A 21,072-nucleotide genomic window follows, 5' to 3' on the forward strand; every position below is an offset into this window, starting at 1 on the left:
CCTCTGATGGTTAGAAGCCTTCGTCTAATTTCTAGTCTAAATTTCCTGGTGGCCAGTTTATATCCATTTGTTCTTGTGTCCACATTGGTACTGAGCTTAATCAAGGTGGGCCATTTCCAGCAGTTCAGAAGGACATCTGAGGAACAGTGGGGGGCGGGGGGGTACTTTGTGTAATGACCCATCCACTCCCAGTCTTTATTCAAGCCTAAGTTAATTGTATCCAGTTTGCAAATTAATTCCAGTTCAGCAGTCTCTCGTTGGAGTCTGGATACAATGCATCCGATGAAGTGATGTACTCCTTTTCTTTTTGCGGATACAGACTAAGACGGCTGCTATTCTGAAACCTGTCAGACGTTCTTGTCAACTGCTGGAAATGGCCCACCTTGATTAGCACTACAAAAGGTTTTTTCCCCCCTGCTCTCCTGCTGGTAATAGCTCACCTTACCTGATCACTCTCCTTACAGTGTGTATGGTAACACCCATTGTTTCATGTTCTCTGTGTATATAAATCTCCCCACTGTATTTTCCACTGAATGCATCTGATGAAGTGAGCTGTAGCTCACGAAAGCTTACGCTCAAATAAATTTGTTAGTCTCTAAAAAGTACTCCTTTTCTTTTTGAGGTTTTAAACAGTTCATTAAAACTGCTTCCTCTTTTATAAGCAGCTAAATTGAGGTTGCTTCACAATAAAATCTGAAAAAAGCAAAGCAACCCTGTGGAGTATTAACATATATACAGAGCAGCACTTTTAATCTAGAAAAGCTTTTACAGCATTGGCTATTGGTCCAAGTTTTTCCAGTCAGCAACAGCTGAGATGGCATAAGGGGATCCAGTAAACCAAGAGGAATACCGATTCAGACTAGACAAGCAAAACAAATGAATTTAACAACGATTAATTACCTCAATTGTGGCCCAACCATATTATAAACAGAGTATGGCCAGACTCTGTGGACTGGGAAAACTGTGCTTTAAATTGTAAAATTTCACTTGGTCTTCACACAAATCTTCAAATTGGAATCCATTACTAACTGAGCCTGGTACAAAAAATAACCTAAAGATTGGACTTTATTGTCTTTTGAAGATAGTGGAAAGACTGCTATTGATTTCAATATTAACTGCTTTGATCAAGGCCATAGTAATATTTGTTATAGGTAGTCTGTGAAGAGAAAACAGCAATCCTTTTAGGAATATGCTGTGTATGTAGGTTTGGTAGCAGAGCAAAAAAAAACTTTTGGGATTTTGAAAGGCAAAAATATTACAAAATTTCTGTCAGTCATTACGAAGTTCTAATATACACACAAGCTCACCAAGGAAAGAATGTGTGTAATTATTTTGAACTGTCTTCTTCCACTGTCTTCTTTTCTTTCAGAAAAAAAGCAAAAAAAACTTATTTAAATATTTAATATTATTTGTTTATACTATGATAGGACTCAAGCTCCAGTTAACCTTAGGGTTCTTTGTGCTAGGCACTATACAAAACACATAGTGAAAGAATTTCTGCCTCAGAAAGCTTTAGAGAACCATATTCCAATAGCAAGATTTTCAAGACATGTTTTAATAGTCCAGGCCAAAAGGGTTGGTTCTGAGGGTTAATATATTCCATCGATGACAAGCAGAATCTACACAAGCCATTATTCTGATGCATAAATGTTTCTCATACCGTAACAAACACGTCCATCTCCACGGAAGCCTACAGAGCATTCACAGGAGAACTGATTTCCTGTTCCTGGACGACATACTGCATTGGTGTCACAACCATGGGTACCAGTGTAGCAAGGATTTCGGCTGATATCAGCAGAACCATCTGTTCAAAGAGATTATATTTAACCACTGAAGATGCTAAAATGAGGCCAAGTTAAATGTGACTATCTGACAAACATTAGTCTCTTACAGCCCTTATTTAAAGGGAAGTTTAAAGTCTGAATCCATCCCTGCAGCAGCATGAGGACTGAGGCAGAGACTGAGGAGAGATTGCTTACACCTGCAGTATGTGTGGGGGCCAGTTTTGTGCCAGTTGGACTCATCAGGGAGAGGGGTTCCTACAGTTGAGATGCAGGTCAACTATCAGTCATGCCTTTTACCTCAAATATGACAGCACAAGGTCTTCCCAAGAACTTTTACAAAGGAACATGGGTAAATTATAAAAACAATACAGATGACACTTTTACACAGAAAAGCCCACAGCAAATTATATACACAATTAAAAAGCAAGGTTAAGTCAAATCACGTGTATAGTTACCTTCCAGTCTCTTGAGTCGCTAAATAAGATTGTTTTGTTTGGGTTGGGATGCTTTTTTTCAGTAGCTAGGGATGCCTTATTTCTACCTGTATCCTTGCTGTCAAAAACTGACATACTCCTTTCTATACTCACTTGGTTTGTATTTTTAAATTGTTCCTTCATTCATACCTAATTTAATTCCTGCAAAAAAGAATTTCACTAACTTGTCATTAAGGTTGCCCAGACTTATCAACCTTTGCACAAATATCCCTTAAAATAAGTGTCAGATTGAAACAAAAACAAAATTAATAAAACAAAACCCAACACACACAAACAAGTTTATCATTTGACTCAAATAAAACATTTTGTATAATTGGCTATTGCACATCATCCAGAAATGAAATGCTATGACTGGCTGAAAGATGGCTCTTAGAAACTAGCTTCTGTTTAATGGCACATGATTCATTCTAGTACTGGGTTGTTTTTTGACGCAGTGGGTTTCTGCTCCCATACAGTATAAAAAGGGATTCATTGACGACAGAACTGTTATTCATTTAAAAGATAAAAGTACATGAGGTAAATGAAAATTCTCCATGAATGTATTAGTAAGGAAAAGATTCATACTGGTATTTTCAAAGTAGCCTAGGAGTTAGGCACTCAAATCCCACTTAAATTCAATAGGAGTTAGGTGCTCAATTTACAAGAAGTATTTTGGACCTTTTTTAAGAAAGGTCAATAGGCATTTTTAATTCCAGGTAAGTAACGCAGATATATAATCTATTTCATTAACATCCAGCTAATGCAAAGTCAAATATAAAGGAGTTTATCTCCCACAATCCAAGCCCCAAAAGAGGAATTGAAGAATTATCATATACGTACCACTGACTGGGCCAATTGAGTTGCTCATAGCATATCGCAGAATTTGTTCGTCCCTATTATACAGGACAAAGACACTGTCTACTGATAGTTGCTGTGTGGCAGAAATAGCGTGATGTGAGTCATCGTGAATGCATTCGTCAAATGAGATGGTCTGTCGCCACTGGTAGGCTACAGTGTAGGAGGGAGAAATCCCATCTCGTTCTGGTTCTGTCACTGTGTACTCCCTGGTAGAAGATGATGTGATCACTGAAATACAATAAATACCACATGAGTAAGAGAGGAAAGGGAGAGTACAAAGCCCATTTCCATCTGCAGATATGGATCAAAGCAAGGTAGTATTAAACAGAATTTTACAGACAAGCAGCTATAAAGCACTCACGGCCGGCTCTAGGCACCAGTAAACCAAGCCCCCCCCCCTCCTTTTTTTTTTTGGCTTCGGCAGCACTCCGGCCCTTTTTTTTTGGCTTCGGCTGCATTCCACTTGGGGCGGCAAAAAACTTAGAGCCAGCCCTGAAAGCACTGCCATGTTTCTCTATTCAAAAGGAAGAAATTTTACTTGATTTGGCCTGTCTTTTGCTTTCATGTATCAGAGTTTCAAACAATGTGCTAACTATTTATCTAAACATAATTTAGCAAATTTGTATGGTTGGTAAGACATGGAGAAAAGGCAAATTCAGTTTAAGAAACTTGTTATGCAAGTTCACCAAAACAAGTCACTGAATGTTCAAAAAATCTAAAAAGAACAGCAGCCACTAATACCAAAAACACTTGCTCTTTGTTCATTTCAATATGTTATCTCGATTTTCTGACAAAATCCTGAATAAAATATAAGAACTATCAAATCTGCAAGTTCCATAGCAGTTTTCTGTATGGTGAAAAAGAGACCAAGGCCATGATCCTTCAAGAAGGTCTGCCTGGATTAATTGTAATGCCCAACCCCCTCTGAAGTCAGTTGAGCTCTAAATGGATACAGGGCACCACCTTCATGGATCTGCTCACGGGATTTAGGCCAAAAAGGTGAATACCTGCTATCTGGCAGCCCATTATTCAGACAAGTCCAGTATGCTATAAGCTTCTTCAAGGCGTGTCAAGCTAAGTAAATAGGCTGGTGAAATAAGCAGCCGTTTATGATTATGTGAGGTCTAATTTAGCAGATACATATTTCTGCAGTTTCTTGAAGGAAGAGAGACGTGGAGATGGGGTGGCACAAGGAACTGGAAATGGGCTAAACAGCCTCTTGCTTCCACGTTGCTCATTCATATCCTGCCCAAGTCACAGTGACAGATAGTTGTTACTACCACATAACTGGTAATTGACCTATGTGAACTGATACATACAGTTCAGTCCAGTTCCTAGTGGAGCATTGCAAAAAGCCTCACAGCAATACGTACAGTTAATGGTAGTCTTAGGGTATGTCTACACTACCTGCTGAATCGGCGGGCAGTGATCGATTTAGCAGTGGTCGATTTATCGCATCTAGTCTAGATGCGATAAATCGACCCCCGAGGGCTCTCCTGTCGACTCCTGTACTCTACCACCGCGAGAGGCGCAGGCGGAGTCGACAGGGGAGCGGCAGCAGTCGACTCACCATAGTGAAGACACCACGGTGAGTAGGTCTAAGTACATTGACTTCAGCTACATTATTCACGTAGCTGAAGTTGCGTAAGTTAGACCAATCTCCCACCCCCCTCCCGCCCTCATTGTAGACCAGGGCTTAGAAAACAGACCAAGGACAGAATAGGATGGAAAACCAAATTAGCCTCTCTTCTTGAGCCCTCTAGATCAGAACTGAAACATTAGTAAGCAATGCAGGAAATTTTCACTGCTGCTGTCTACACAGCATCACTTTTGTAGATAAAAGAAAGGCCCCTTCACTGTCTCTAGAGTTGTCAGTCCAGCATTTTTTGACACCACATAATTAAAAAAAAATTCAAAACCTCACATAAGAGACCAAGAACATGCAATTTTCAGAGATAAAGGTTATTAAAACATTCTCACTGAGTTGTTCCAAAGAGCCAAAGAACAAATATATGGTAGTAAACTCTACACTGAAAACAGATATGAACCTATGTAACAGGCAATGTTTTTTCAGATTCTTATTTTCTCTTCTGATGAATATGGTTGATAATCACCTCCATTAATTCATGTTGCTTCTTACCAGAACTAGAAGAGTGATAGAGCTCATTGTATGGTTCTATGTGGACTGATGCACCAAATGGGATCTCGGGTACTTTGCCCTCCATTTCTGTGCTGATTGTAAGATGACCATGTTCATCGATTCCACTGAATTTTTGCTTGATAACCAACTTCTCATTACTGCCAAGGAAGGTAACTTCAGCTTGCCGTGTAAACTCACCACCTAGAAATCAAGATTAGGCAAACCATGACTAAGTTTGAATCCATCTAGTCAAACCGTTGTCCACAACCCTTCAAAACAAAAAAAGAAAACACAAACAAAAAAAAGCAAATATTTTCTCCAAGCTATTATGCAAGATCTTCTAATAGTTCACGGTTTTTTTTCCATATAAGGGCAAAATTATTGTTCTAGAAATTCCATTGACACACTATCACTGAGTATAGTAAAAGAACCCAGACTTTTATGTACTAAACATTTTGAACTGTAAATAAGGCAGAAGAGAAGGTTTCAGATCAAGAGAAGAGGCAGAGCCAAAATATACAACAGTAAGTCTTATCATGTGTGGTATAGTTAAAAAGTGGTTTTATTCTTTAGAGAAAATATCTCTATTAAGAGATCACTGATTTAAAACAGACAGAAAATTTCTGGTCCCAAATTTTAAAAAAATTGAAATGTACATTATAAATTCCTGAACTAGCTTCCAGGAAGTCAATAAATAAATAAATAAATACACAAAAAAACAAGAAAAAATTCTATATTCAATTAACATACTGATGAGGCTGACAAAATTTGTACCACAGAACTGTAAAGCATCAAATTAAAAAAATGCATAAACTCTAAATCAGATTATATTCACAGATGGGTCTGAGAATTTGAATCAATCCAGAAATTGAGGCCCATCTCTAGTTATATGTAGCACTGAATTACAAAAATACTTCTGAAATGTATAGGAATTTTAACAAAAATCAGTGAATCTCTCACTTGCCTGCCAAAACTGCAGTTGAAGGTTCTGTATTTCCCCTGCAGCATTTCCCCTGGTGATATCATTAGCACCTAAAGCCTAATATGTTTTAGGTATTCATAGGGCCAGATTTTCATTGCATTCTGGCCTCTTCTTTGCAAGTGCTCAAAAGCAGCCAAATCTACCTAGCTGAGAATACCCCCAGCATGGGGGCCTTTTAGCTACCAGTGGCTGTATAGCCAGCCCAGCACAGAGGTACAAGGAGAGGGCTTAGCCAGGACAGAGCTAGCATATAGTTTATTTGGGACTATAAGCAACTGAAATATCTAACCTACATGGTGACTCAGCACAGCTATACCCTGATAATCAGGGTGCTGTAACTAGCTCCCCAATAACCCCACATCTTTTTTGTGTCAAGCAAAAGCTGAGCACAGCAGAGAATCTGGGTTGAAAGTCTTTTTGCTGCTGTAGGAGAAAACACAGATCCTTGCACTCCAGTCTTGGCAGGTAAAAAGTTCACCTTTCAGGCTCGAATTCTGCTTTCACCTCATTGTGTTGTATTTTTGTTTACAGGTGGGATTTTCAAAAATCCCAAACTCACTTAGAAGCACAATTCGTACTGAAATTCAGGGGGACTTGTATTCCTAAAAGACTTTGGGAGTTTTGAAAATCCCACCCTTTGTGTTATACACCTTGTTTGGTGCCTTATTTAAAATATTTCTCTATACAAGGCAATAAATATGCCCCCAAATGATTTTACAGTAATCAGAGGGGAAAAAACAGGTTTCCCCATTTAGGGATAACTACCAAGAGACTTGAAGTGGCTACAACCAAACATTTCAGTTGCAGGTGCTCAGCACTCTCACCAACGGGTCCTCTGGCTCTAATTCTCCTGTCATTAGAAGGATAGCCTCCCCATAGCACATTGATAGACTAGGATAATATTAAACATCAGCAAAAGTGTACAGTCGGAGAAAGCTCAGGACTCTTTTCATGTGGTATCATAAACAAAAATCTCACCACATTTTAGGCAATGTCAGCAGGCAGCAGCTGTTGCAAAGGAACAAATGGAAATACTGAATTTTTGAGGACACCAAAACATTTACACCAAACTTTAATTTGAGGGTGTTTCCTTTCTACCTTGTTGCTTGTTAGCTGCTTCTTTCAAGTGTCTCAAGGCCAGCTTTGTTGCCATACCAGGGTACAACAAGACCCATTGGTTTCATTAGCATTTTAAATTTTATAAATTTATGTACAAGTATAATTTAAAAATGACTCTACAGATTTAAGTCTTTACCGTTTAGTGGGGAGGAGCATCTTTTTATGCTAGTTCTGTAATATAAAGGTTTCCCTATGCTGAAAGATTCTCCACACTTTGCAACAGTTGTGATTTATTGAATTAAGAGCCATTTACATTTTTATGACTATTTACACAACTGCCAAATAGCCAGCTGTATTAAGAAGGAACAAATTAAAGATGCAAGTCGAGGGAAATTGATCTTTCAAGTGATGTGATTGTGGTGTTGTAGCCAGGATGTTGGTCCCAGGATATTAGAGAGATGGGGTGGGTGAGGTAATATCTTTTTAATCTGGAATTTCCAAACCTGTAGAAGAGCTCTGTGTAAGTTCGAAAGCTTGTCACTCTCACCAACAGAAACTGGTTCAATAAAACAGAGGTTCTTAACCTTTTTCTTTCTGAGTCCGCTTCCCCCCTCCCCCCCGACTGCTGTGAAAACTCCACGGCCCACCTGCACCACAACAACTGTTTTTCTGCGTATCCAGTAGATTAAAAGCCAGGGCTGGCATTAGGAGCTAGTAAGCAATTTCCCGGGGCCCCACACCACAAGGGGCCCCCTCAAAGCTAAGTTGCTCGGGCTTCGGCTTCTGCCCTGGGGGGCGGGGCTCGGTCTTCAGCTTTTTACCCTGGGCCCCAGTGAGTCTAATGTTGGCCCTGCTCTCTGGTTTGTTTTGGTGGATCCCTTGAAACCGGCTCACAGCCCCCACACCCATGGGGCCCTGGACCTCATCCACCTGGTCTTGCTAAGTGACATGATTTTCAGTTATCTAGGAATTTGCATCTAGACATAGTATGAGTTCTCAACTGAAAAGCTGCTGCATCTGTACAAGCTGGTGAATTCAGAGTAAGTTCTAGCCACCACATGAGACACTGAGAAAACTCCAACAATGTGAAGTAAGAAAAAGAAAGGATCCTGGCTCACGCCTCTGTATCAAGTGCTGATTTCAAATTCCATCCATTTTTACCTCTAAAAAAAAAAAAAAAAAAGGGGGCAACAGAAAATTTTACTCTGTTAACACACACAGACCAATTTTCAGAGGTGCTGTATACCCAGGCCTCCCAAAATACTTGGTCACCTGCTTTCTGATAACATCAGTTCATTGAATGGGAACTGGCTAATCCACTTCGACTCAGTGCTCAGGGTTTCTGGGTGACTACTAGGCATTTGTGCCTAGTGCAAAGTAAAAATTCCAGATATCTGTATTATATCAGCAAAAGAAATGGTCAGAAGGTTTGATATAGCACCAACCAACCAATACTAGTCAGGAAACAGGGAGCTTCTGCATCTTTCTAATAATTTACTTCAAAGTATTCTAGTTTAACAGTTCTCTTGCCTCAAGCCACAAAAAAAGTATAAAGCAGTTTTTTAAACAAGTTCTAATAAAAAAAAAGTTACCTGTAATACTGAATCCATTTCTATATCCTTGCTGCTCCACAGCAAACATCCATCCTATGATACCTCCAACAGAAGCAAGAGGAAGCAGAGAATACCCCAGCACCTCTGGAATAGTGCTGATAGCAGTGTATGCTCGCCCATGGTTCATCACAACGTAAGAATGGAGGTCAGTGTTCTCAAATACAACTGGAACTGGGTTACTTCCTACAAAGATTTTCCCTTTCACTTTCCCATTCACTCGCTGAGGAGAACCTGGTAAATCAAAAACACCAATGTAAGGTAAAGAATTTCACAAAGTAAAAACAGAATTAACACATTGTTCAGAGCTACGTTTTCTAATCAGCGTATTAATTTTGTGCAAATAGAAAGTAGAAAATTAGTATCAACATGCATGGCAAGAGACAGATGCTCACAGAGTTAGACATACAAGCCACCTACAAATGAGGTGTAAAGTTGCATAGGCAATTACAGTTTCATTGCTATGAAAAAGAGAGAGTGGGCAGAGTTACAATAATTAGATCTTGTCCTTTTTCATTTTTCCCAGGGATAGATAGTTGAATAAACAAGCTGTTTTGTGAAAGCACAGTGGTTCTCAAACTTCTGTATTGGTGACCCCATTTACATTGCAAGCCTCTGAGTGTGACCCCCTTATAAATTAAAAGAACTTTTTAATATATTTAGCACCATTATAAATGCTGGAGGCAAAGCGGGGTTTGGATTGGAAGCTGGCAGCTTGCGACCCCCCAGGTAATAACCTCATGACCCCCTGAGGGGTCCCTACCCGCAATTTGAGAACCCCTGTTGTAGCATCTGCAAATAGTGAATGCCATACAGTAAAATCTGAATGCCATACAGTAAACCCCCTAATTATATAAATTCCTGCCTTCAGAGTCTGCCCTAAAGCAGTGTTTTTCTTTGCAACCAAGTATGGGATCACGGCATGTAAGGCACTGGGTTGCCTTGCTCAGCACCCAGGGACCCTAGAGACTCTGGTCAGCACCACTGACCGGGACATTAAAAGTCCCATCGGCGCTGCTGCCCAGCTAAGGCAGGCTAGTGCCTACCTGCTCCAACACCGCACTGCACCCAGAAGCAGCCAGCAACGGGTGAGGCTTCTAGGCAGGGGGGCCACAGGGCTCTTCAGACCCGCCCCCTCCCCGTGCACTGGCTCCGCACTCCCACTGGCTGGAGGGGAGGCGGTGCTTGCGGGCAATAGCTGCGTGGAGCCGCTCCCGTGCCTCTGCCTAGGAGCCAGACCTGCTGCTGGCCGCGGTGCCAGGACAGGCAGTAAGCCTGCCTTTGCACCCCAGCTGCGCCACAGACCAGGAGCCGCTGGAGGTAAGTCCACGCCCCAACCCCGCGCCCCAATCCCCTGCCCTGAGCACCCTCCAAACCCTGAACCCCTTCCTGCACCCCAAACACCTCATCCCCGGCCCCATCCCAGAGCCTGCACCCCCAGCCCAGAGCCCTGACTCCCTCCCACACCCCAACCCCCTGCCCCAGTCCTGAGCCCCCCCAAACCCAGAACCCCTCCTGCATCCCAAACCCCTCATCCCCAGCCCCACCCCAGAGCCTGCAACCCAGAGCCCCCTCGCAAACCCTGAACCCCTCATTCCCAGCCCCACCCCACAGCCCGCACCCCAACCCTCTGCCCCAGCCCTGAGCCCCTCCCAACAGCCCAAACCCCTCATCCCCAGCACCATTGGGTCGCGGGCATCAACAATTTTCTTCAACTGAGTCCCCAGAAAAAAAGTTTGAAAACCATTGCGCTAAAGTATCTTCAGAGCTACAGAGTACAAATTTGCTCCTCCTTTATTTGAAGTTACTTCCATTAAGCAACCAAGATTTTTTGAATGGTCCCTATTGTGGTCATGGCAGGCTTCGCTGTATTTAAGGTGACACTGAGTACATTATAGTCCCACATTTTTCATACCTCAACTTTCCTCAAAATTCTGTCATATACAATTCGTCACTAGTTTTGCACAGAGGTAGTATTCTGGATTAGTATTTAGGGTGCTGTGGTATTTTCTAATGTATAAAGTACATGCATTAAGTTCAAGTTACATTAGTTTCAGATCTTTTATTTTCCTTGCTCTGGATTGGTTTAAATTTGTAACTAACACTGAGTTAAGTGCAATTTTTGCCTTTTGTAAAAACCAGAAAGCAAGGAAAGCGTTTAGTCAGTTACTTAACAGCCAAAATGCATGTACAGATTGAGTCACTAGAAGGATTACAAGTGTATACGTAAGAAATTCCTTTTTGGATCTCACACGAGCATGTTTAAATATAGAGCCAACAAAATCAAGCAGCTTAGATATTTGCTATAGGAGTTGAAAAAGTCAGAGAAACTGGAGTCATACTTTGACTCCAGTAGTAAAAGTCAGATTGTGCATTCCTTTTAAAGAAGTTTCTTTCTAGAGATGGGCTACCCCCTGAACTTTGCAGGTCTTCGAAATTCAAAGAGTAACCAAGGTCTAGTTTTCCTTTAGATGTTCAGCTGTCCTAGCAAGCATAGCTGAAAAGCTTGTGTAATTTCTTATATTTACCTCCATTGCAAAATGGAGTAGTTTTAAACCATTCAGTGTATTATTCAAAGTGTCACCTTGGCTGCAATGGTAAAAAGTTACCCGCCAATGCCTTCAACCTATGCTTTGGGACTGAGGGTGCCCAAGCAGCCTTCAATTATTTTTCTCCACACAAAGCCCCATAAACTAAGAATTCAGATACTAACACTGGTCGCTAGTGGCTAAGGTGTCACATACAACAGGCTGTTCTAGCCTCTGTGCTCAATGTCTAACGTCTGGGGAGGCTGCTGAGTAGCGTGGAAGCTCTGTGTGAGCTGTGATGTGTCCGGCTCGCAGAAGCTGGGTGCTCTCCGCTGCCACAGCCCATTTTAACAAATGAAGTGTTAAGGTGTCAACTCTGGAATAAAAGCTTTGATAACAAAGCTGTCCAGGATATAGTCATAAGAGCTCTACAAACAAACAAATCCCTGGTTTCCTAAATGCACAGTACTTAAAATCGCTAAGTTTCCTGAAGAATATTCATTACATTTTAAGAAGTGGGCTGCCAAAGACTTCAGTATTCCCATTTGCTTATATGTGAAATTTACAGATATCCAACACGTCCCAGTTCGTCTGCTTCCTGTTTACATCGAAAGGGCGGAGAGAACTAGACTAGACACTGAGGGCATTAGGTTGTTAATTGTTTATTCCAGTAGACGTATGTTCCAGACATCCGTTTACATATTTTCTTCACCCCATAACTATATGGAAAAATGTACTTTTCCAAGCAATAAATATTAGGCAGGGTAACAATAAATATTAGGAAGCATCACTTCCATCCATTTTGGACCAGTCTTGCACTCAGGGTCAGCATTCACGTTAGTGGGGCGAATGTTTTTCAAAAAGGCTTCCACTAGAGAGCAGTCCGCATTGCAATAACCCTATAAAAGAGCAATGCCTCATCATTACTGAGCGCCTACACTCGATAGCCAGCAGGATGAGAGAGAGAACCTCACCGCAGTACTGTTAGCCTCATCTGGGTTGGTCTAATAAAGTCTCAAGAATGTTCCCAAGGAACACAGTGCGACTTCTTGTAGTAAGATACAACACTTTACTGTAGATTAGTGAAGCGAGACTTCTTGATGCCATGTATCTCCTCTCAACTAATGGTCTAAGGAAACAAATCATTCCGAAAATCTGAAGTGAGGCCAAAAATTGACAAGACAACTGCCCATTAAAGTGTCCTATTTAGACAGAAGGCATATGGCCCAATGCATAAGCCCAGCAAGATTAAAATAATAAAAAATAAAAAGTCTCTCGCAAAGTCAGCTTTCTTACTCTTTCATTCTGAACCAGGATCTGTGTTTGCTTCCTTTCAGTTGTTTTAAGGGGTTTTCCTTCCTTTTCCTCCTCCACCCCACCCACTGAATGTTCTTTGGAGGAGGAGGATGGTATTTGTTCTCGATGGGCCCCAGTGTAGTCTCCCCGGAGGAGCTCTGTGGCAGAGCTGTCAGGCAGAAAAAGGACTTTGCATTGCACAAACCCTTTGAAGATCCCTAGCTGTCCTTCCCTCACATAATTCTCTAAAGCATAGTTGCTAACTCTACTGCAGACAAAAATGGTAATTGTGTAAGCAAAAGTCTGTTTTAAGAAGCTCCTTCCAAGCAGAGACTTGCCCTCTTAGAATCAGTGTCTGCAATTGTGCGGACAATTTGGTTTTCTTGTCAGTAGTAGACCATTATGCAAAACAAATAGGCAGTCAGTGCTATTGACAGTGGTATGAAAGCACTTCAACTGTGACCCTAGGTTCTAAAAAGCAATGCTTTCTCCATGTTAAGTTACATTTTCATCTTCATCATGGATACGTTTTTTATTATGTGTCCATTTAAACTTAGTTTATGTATGGCTTTCAAATAAATACACAAGATTAAGATTTTTCAAGATCGTTTAAGGAGTTTTACTTAACTCATAATTTTCAACTAGTACTTACAAAAACATTTAAATGCAGCAACCTCATCCCATTCTATACTAAAGAGGATTTTAAAAAATTAATTGCCTATGTATCCATATAACCGTATTACAAGTTAAATGTCTCATACAAAACGTTAGTACAACTATTTAGCTTTGAAAAATGAAATTACCTTCTGCTACACATTGCCTGCCATTTCCTTTGTAGCCAGCAATACAACTGCAACAATACCCGTTTGGATAGTCTCTGCAAACAGCATGAACGGAACACTGATGACGGTTGTTAGCACAGGTCTGTTGGACATCTGTATGGTAACGGAACACTGCAGGAAGAAATACCAACCAATTAGTATTCTGCATATTACATTATAACCATAACATCCATAAAGATTCACAATAGGGCCAACTAGAACACAACACAATCCTGAGTTAGCTTCAGAATTTCATTGTGCCCATTTGATCAGCTTTTGGGAAAGGCAAACAACTACAATAGATTTTTGCTTGCCTTGCAATACATAACTAATTTGCCCAAATATTCTAGTAAAAGGTACTGGGCCAGATCCTCAGCTGCAGTAAATCAGTCGAGCTCTACTGTCTTAAGTTATGTCAATGGAAGTACACCAATTAATGCCAGATGTCAATCTGGTCCTTAAGCTAAACATGGGGAAAGTTTCTCAAGGTTCTGGTTTCCAGCCCACACCAAAAGGGACAGCCCAGAAGGGACAGCCCATTCACCCACTGTCAAAACCCACACCTGTGCTCTTCCAAGCTCACAGATATAACAATCCTCACGTCTGACGTCAGGGAACATTCTGAGCCCTGTCATTTCAAATAATTATTCTGTGTCGCACTTGGCTTCACATTTGGTATATTCATTGCCTCAACAAGTAGCATTGCTAGTACAGAGCTTTTAAACACACAAAACCAGGGAACCCTAAATTGTACATAGCCTTTTGTAGTGGTGGCTCAGGGTTCTCTGACTTTATCAAGTCATCTGTGTTCTATAAAAAGTTTATAAAGTTATACTTCTGTGAAAACAGACTGTATCATACATACACAATCCTTACTAAGTGCAGCAACATATTGCAACAGTTAAAATGCAGGTCATTACTTTAACAACCATAATAACCAAAACAACTTGAATAAAAAATGTTGTTAAGACAGAGATACCTTTGAGACTATATTGCCCTTCAGAAGTATTAATACACTTATTCCACAGAGACATTAGTCTCTCCACAGCATTCGATCCTTCAAGCTACTGAGAACAGACCCATTGAGGGACAAGTCTGTGGTAAGCACAACTGGCCATACATGTTTGTGGTCAAGTATTACAATTGGACTTGAAACTTTCCATACGTCCCCTTAACATTGCCAAAACTAAACAGATCTGTCTGGAATTTCAGAGGTCTAAGGGCAAATCAAAAAGAAAGAGCCAATTTGGGATGGAGGATGCAGTGGGAAGCCATTCTGGGGGGAAAATAGGCTATATCGAGCAGCTTAGAGAGCACCCCTTAAATAAATCTACTTTTCATGCAGCCCACACTGCCCATACAGATCTTTCATCGACATACTCCCATGATGGGGGAAGCAGAAAACAAGGGGATAAGGGGGATAGAGGAGACTGGTCTCAGGACAAAATGGAAGCCACACTGGGGTGCTGGGGTGGGAGAATGAGGTGGAAGGGGGAAACTCAGGTGCCAACCCTAATATAACCTAAAACAGTACAAATGACCTTACCAATCCCAGTATCCTCAATATCTTCAATATCTTCCACATCTATAACCTGAGGATACTGCTGAGGGAACTGGTGGACCTGAAACTGAGGCGGCGTTTTTCCAGTTGAGAGTTCTGGCTGTTGATTGAAAGAGGACTCTCTTGGAGGTGTCTCTGTTGTTATAGCTTTGTGTGGTGGTTGTAAGTCATCTTCCGAAGCTGACTGAGGAATTCTATATGTAATATGTTGTTGATCCCCTCTTCTGCTGGGAACATCATATGGTACTTGTTGCTGGCTTATTTCAACTGAGTCATGGTGCAATACAGCTGGTTTTGAGGTCACCCCTTGATACTGTTCATCATCACCAAATTCTGGACTGTTGCTGATTTTGGCAGGCACAATACTACTAGATGAGCTACCAATCTCAAAAACCCAGATTCCTTTCCTTCCAGAATTGCTGCTCCTAGAAAGAGAGAACAACCACACTAAATAAGGGGTCAGGTAACTTAACAGTAAATAAAAGAAAAGGAGGACTTGTGGCACCTTAGAGACTAACCAATTTATTTGAGCATGAGCTTTCGTGAGCTACAGTGTGAGCCACAAGTACTAAGGTGCCACAAGTACTCCTTTTCTTTTTGCGAATACAGACTAACACGGCTGTTACTCTGAAACTTAACAATAAATAGAAATTCTATATGAAAAACACTACATATTTGATTCTAGACTCCATTGATAAATACAACTACAAATTGGATGAATTATCATACCTATACAAAATACAGCTTAGCGTACATGGCTAAAATTTTGGATAGTACACCTCTACCCCGATATAACGCGAATTCGGATATAACGCAGTAAAGCAGCGCTCTGGGGGGTGGGGCTGCGCGCTCTGGCAGATCAGCATGTCAGCGTGTTTGGCTCCAACACGCTGCTCTGAGAGGCGTGTTTAGGGTGCCGGGCCAGGGCCGAGGGTTTAGATATGGGGCAGAGGGTCTCAGGGAGTGGTCATTAAACAGGAGGGGTTGGATGGTTCAGAGGTTCTGGGGGCGGGGCAGTCAGGGGACGGAAAACGGGGGCTTTGGATAGGGTGTGGGAGTCCCGGGGGGCCTTTCAGGGGGCAGAGGTGTGGATAGGGGTCGGGGCACTCAGGGGACAGGGAGGAGGGGGGTTGGGTAGGGGGTGGGGTCCTGGGGATGATTAGGGATGGGGGGGTCTCTGGAGGGGGCGGTCAGGGGACAAGGAGCAGGGGGGCTTAGATAGAGGGTGGGGTCTTGGGAGGGGTGGTTACGGGCGTGGGGGTCTCTGGAGGGGGTAATCAGGGGACAAGGAGTGGGGGTTGGATGGGTCAGGGGTTCTGAGGGGTCAGTCAGGGGGCGGGAAGTGACTATTAATAACGGAAATGCTCGAGTCCAAAGCAAGTTCAATATAATGCGGTTTCACCTATAACGTGGTAAGATTTTTTTGGCTCCCGAGGACTGTGTTATATGGGGGTAGAGGTGTATTGCCAACATGTTTAATCTACATTGAGAACTAACTTCTTTCGAACATATCTGGAGGTTAGGGAGGGTTGGGAAGAAAAGGTGGTGTAATTTGGCCCATATTCATCTTGATAGCAGCACTCTGAACTTTTTGAATTGCTCTCTTTCCTTTCTGCCCTCTTCCCCACAAAAACAGAGGCAGGGGTGCTGGAACAAATTGTACAGTGCGGGTGCTGAGAGCCATTCAACCAAACTGTAAACGCTGGATCTGATGAAAACCACTTCAAGCCCCGGGGAGCAGCAGCACCCCCATAGGCAGTTCCAACACCTATGAACAGAGGCCAAGACTTTTCAAAAAGGGATGCCTAAAGTTAGGCTTCTCAGAAAGTGCCCCAATTTTCAAAAGGGCTGGGCACCCAATAGCTCCCACTGAAGACAACATTAGCACCCACTTTTGAAAAAGCATCGATCAGATTTTATGATTTCTAAGACAATGGCTAATGAAAGCTTATTAGCTATGACATTTTCTCACATTGCAGACTGCATAAAAACATGTCAGACAGTAGCAAGAACTGCGATTTGGATTTATTTATTTATTTAAAAAGCATACTCATGCAGGTTTTTGATGGACTCTTCATCATTAGCAACTGTATTGTAGGATCCTGGTTTTATCCACAAGTAGTAGTTTGTAGCGGCTTGACTAAAGCCAACTGTAGCAGGAATCTTTTCCTCAGCATTCTTGGAGTGTGCACTGTAGAACTGCAAACCATCTTCTGGATAAAGGAAAACAGCATAGGAACTGGAATCAGAAGAGGCTAAAACAGCCTGGAATGTGTTTCTCTGTGGGGAAGATTTAAATTCCATTACTTGTGGGAAAATATTCAAGATTAGAAAAAAAGGAAGACACTTTACAAATCAAAGTCAAGATCTGGGTTCACACAATGGGTTGTACATTACACAATTATTAGAGACTGTTAAATTCCTTTGAGAAGTTTTTCAAAGAAACAGATTTAATTGTTTTTTCAAAAACACATTTGTGTTGACTATGCTTAAATGTCACAATCAAAGTCTTACTGCAGATAAACTGAAGTCAATGTAAAATAGCCATTAGGATGCTTAAAAAAGCCCTAAGTTCAGTACTATGTTTAGCAAATTGAATAGTCCCTTTAACAGAAAAATTGAGTGGATTGGCTGTTCCTGGAAGATCTTGTATCAAATTCAGATGCTAATTACAAATGTTTGCACAGAATAGCATATTGAATTCACAGCTTCCGAAAATAAGGCCAAAAAAAAAAAAATGTTCAGTTTTCAAGTGAGAAATGTCCTTACACAATGGCTGGGTGAGATCAAATACTCATACTGACTTTCCAAAACTACTACATTTTCATTTATCAGATGTTTTCTGCTTCAAGGACTTAAATCCCAGCTGAAGCTCAACATGGAGATTAAAGGAATATCCACAGAAAGAGAGCAGAGAAACTATCCTTTTAAATTTGATGAAACATAGTTCAATGAAACTCTCTAATTCAGTGCATTCTGGGGCATCTCAAGCCCCACATGGAGATGAAAAAGCCAAAGGTGTGCAATGAGGGGCAACACCCAATACAGGACCCCTCACAGTGCAAGCTTTACTGGATAACCAGCAGCAATGTTCAGGATACTTGTCAACCAAACAGACCATTCCTTTCATAAAGCCCAGTTTATACTAAGCCAATAAATAAATGACCAAATTAAAAAGCAACAACCTCAAAGCTACCACAACAAACTGGCCTTTGAGACGTCAAGGAATCAGCTGGCCTAGTGGTACTGCACTGGACTGTACATGATGTGTGTTTAGATGCAGACAGCACATCCAATTTTGAATTCTGAGCTGCATTTTTTATTTTTGGGGCTGTCGGGTCGGGGAGGATTTTGAAGGATTTTATTATTTGTTGGTAGAGAACATCCATGCCACTGCAATCGTGGCCCTTGCTGAGACAGTGTTCCAGTAAGGGCCATTTATCTGACTTTAGCTGTTTACCACTGCCCCAAGCATAGGCCCCCTTCTGGGGAAGGTGGATGCTATGCCCATGGCCTAGTCAGACACAAGAAGCTAATATTTGGCAAAACAAGTCCCTGATCCTGGAAAGACAGAAGCACATGCTTAGTTTTACACACTGTGAGTAGTCCCATTGACAGTGGAGCTAATCTCAGTACATAAAATGAAGCACGTGCTCACATCTTTGCAGAATGGGACCTAAAAGATTTAGAAGATGGGGTGGGGAGGAGGGATTGTAGCTCTCAAATAAATTGTGAGATTAAGTCCTAAGCATATGTGGATCATCATACATTTATCTTAAAGAGACTACTATGGAAGGCCTTATTTCAGATATGTGAGTTTGTGGTGAATGAGATGTGATCAATCCATAAAGAAATCAAGGGCTAGATTCACAAGAGGACTTAAGTGCCTAACTGCCACTTTAGACACCTAAATCCCAGAATCAGGCCCCACTGGGATTCACAAAGCCTCTGATCAGCTGCCTCCGAAACCTGTAGGCACCAAAACTCGCTCAATGCCTCAACTGCAGTAAAAGTTCACAAGGTATCTGTTTTTGCCTGAGCACACGCACTGCAGCCCCACACCAGGCATCCAGACACCTAAGCCCCGGAGCAATGCACGAACCAGGGAAAGACAGACAGACAGTCTTCTGCCTAACTCGCCTGCAGGGCCTGGTCTGGAAAGCATGTTCAGAGATCAGCTACCAGATCAGGCCCTACAGAGAAGTTTACACAAAGACAGAAAAGTTTACACAAAGGAGCGAGCAGGGAAGAACAACCTTCCTCATAACCTTTCGCACAGTGGTTAGGATACTCACCTGGGATGTGGGAGACCCCCAAGTTAAGTACCACCCTCCAACTGAGGCACAGGAAAGATTTGAAGTGGGTTCTGCCACCTCTCAGGAGTAAAAACTAGCCACTGGGGCATGGTATATTCTAGTGTGGAGTTCTCTCAGTCTCCCCTGTTGAAAAGTGGATAAATAAATTTTAAAAAGTAGGGGGACTCAATCCTGGGTCTTCCACCTTTCAGGTGAGTGCACTAAACATCAGGCTACAGAGTCAGTCTCATACTTACCTGCTCTCTCTGGCCCAATCAGTGCAACAGCTTCAACAGGAGAGACAGAGAGACCCCTGTCAGAATATCCCATAGCCCAGTGGTTACGGTGCTCACCAGAGAGGCACCAGAGCCCAATTCAAATCTCCTCTCACCATCAGGGAGAGGAGGGACTTGAATTGGGGGTTTTCCACATCCAAGGTGAGTATCCTAACCACTGGACTAAACATTATGAGGGTGCTGCTGCGCCTCCTCCCTCCCTGATAGCTTCTTACTAAAACAACGTAGGCACCTCACACCAAGAGAGCATTTGCAGCTGAGAATCCCACGTTGTAGGAGGCACTTCCCGGTGGCCCAGACTTAGGCGCCTATCTATGAGACGGGGGGGAAATGCTTCACACACCCGCCTTGGCTTAGCATCTTCCATCTTTGGTGAGGGCATCACCTAGTGTGCTGGCTTTTGTGAATCCTATTCTGAGATGCCCATCTCTTCCATTCATTGTGTAGGGAGCTTAGGTGCCTAAATCCAGCCTTTGTGAATCCCAGTGATTTTCTAGGCACCTGAAAGTTAGACCTAATGATGTTGAATGGCACCACATTAAGTTTCTTTGTTAATTTAGCCCCAAAGTTCCAGGTTTTAGTACCTCTAAGTTCCCTGATTATTCCAAGTATCTGGCATATTTTTGGGTGTCATAAAAGTTAACATAACAGCCCAAGGATAGTTTAAAGTTGAATAAAAAGGTTAAAACGTGAGCTTTGTCCTCATCTCCACCCACATGCTACAAGCCAAACTGCTTACATCTTTTAAATACGTCTGAGAAACTCCTCCCAAAAAATTCCTTCTCGTGAATGCTGTGATAAGCACAGAAAGCGAAGTGGTAAGGTATTTAAACTGAAATAATTTTGTTTTTGAAGTATGAAATATTACAATTGACACTTAAAACAATGGACCATGGAGGTACACTTCTGTTGCACTTGGTCTATCTTAGAGCTCTGTCTAATATTCACCTTGCCTTCCAGAGTGGGGTCTTCTCCACGTACATGGTAAGGAGCCACAAACGTCCAGGTAACAATGACAACACTGCTTGGATCAAAAGTGGCCTCAGGGAAACCTCGTTGGATATAGTCTGCAGCAAGCTGTAAGACATCAGGGGATGAATCTTCTCTATAAAACACCTTCCCACGTCCATCTGTAGTGTCCAGATCAGCCAAAAATGGAGCAATAGCTCCAAAACTGAGTGGAAACTGACCAAGGTATTCTTCTTCTTTTGATGGTTCATTCACTGCAATGATCCCATTAGTGGCCACCTAATAGAAAGGGTAAAATCATTTAGACAGGGCAGTAAGTATTGTTCACATGGCTATTTCATAAGTCTACACACTTTTGTAGTATTTTCAAACCCACTGAAACATTTCCGATTCTCAAATA

The 21,072-nt window shown here is 41.9% G+C and overlaps 1 protein-coding gene across 1 annotated transcript in view; it reads right to left on the reverse strand.

Moving 5' to 3' along the window:
* NID1 (nidogen 1) overlaps positions 1-21,072 on the reverse strand; it is an 88,010-nt gene that overhangs the window by 56,017 nt on the left and 10,921 nt on the right. The window contains exons 2-9 of the mRNA XM_073338168.2: positions 20,652-20,951; positions 17,163-17,392; positions 15,098-15,537; positions 13,534-13,683; positions 8,889-9,140; positions 5,256-5,456; positions 3,098-3,343; positions 1,661-1,804 (exon numbers count right to left, since the gene is read on the reverse strand). Coding sequence (XP_073194269.2) covers positions 1,661-1,804; positions 3,098-3,343; positions 5,256-5,456; positions 8,889-9,140; positions 13,534-13,683; positions 15,098-15,537; positions 17,163-17,392; positions 20,652-20,951 — 1,963 coding nt within the window. The remainder of the gene's footprint in view (positions 1-1,660; positions 1,805-3,097; positions 3,344-5,255; positions 5,457-8,888; positions 9,141-13,533; positions 13,684-15,097; positions 15,538-17,162; positions 17,393-20,651; positions 20,952-21,072) is intronic.

This window comes from Lepidochelys kempii, chromosome 3 (assembly GCF_965140285.1).
Source record: "Lepidochelys kempii isolate rLepKem1 chromosome 3, rLepKem1.hap1, whole genome shotgun sequence".
NCBI lineage: Eukaryota > Metazoa > Chordata > Testudines > Cheloniidae > Lepidochelys > Lepidochelys kempii.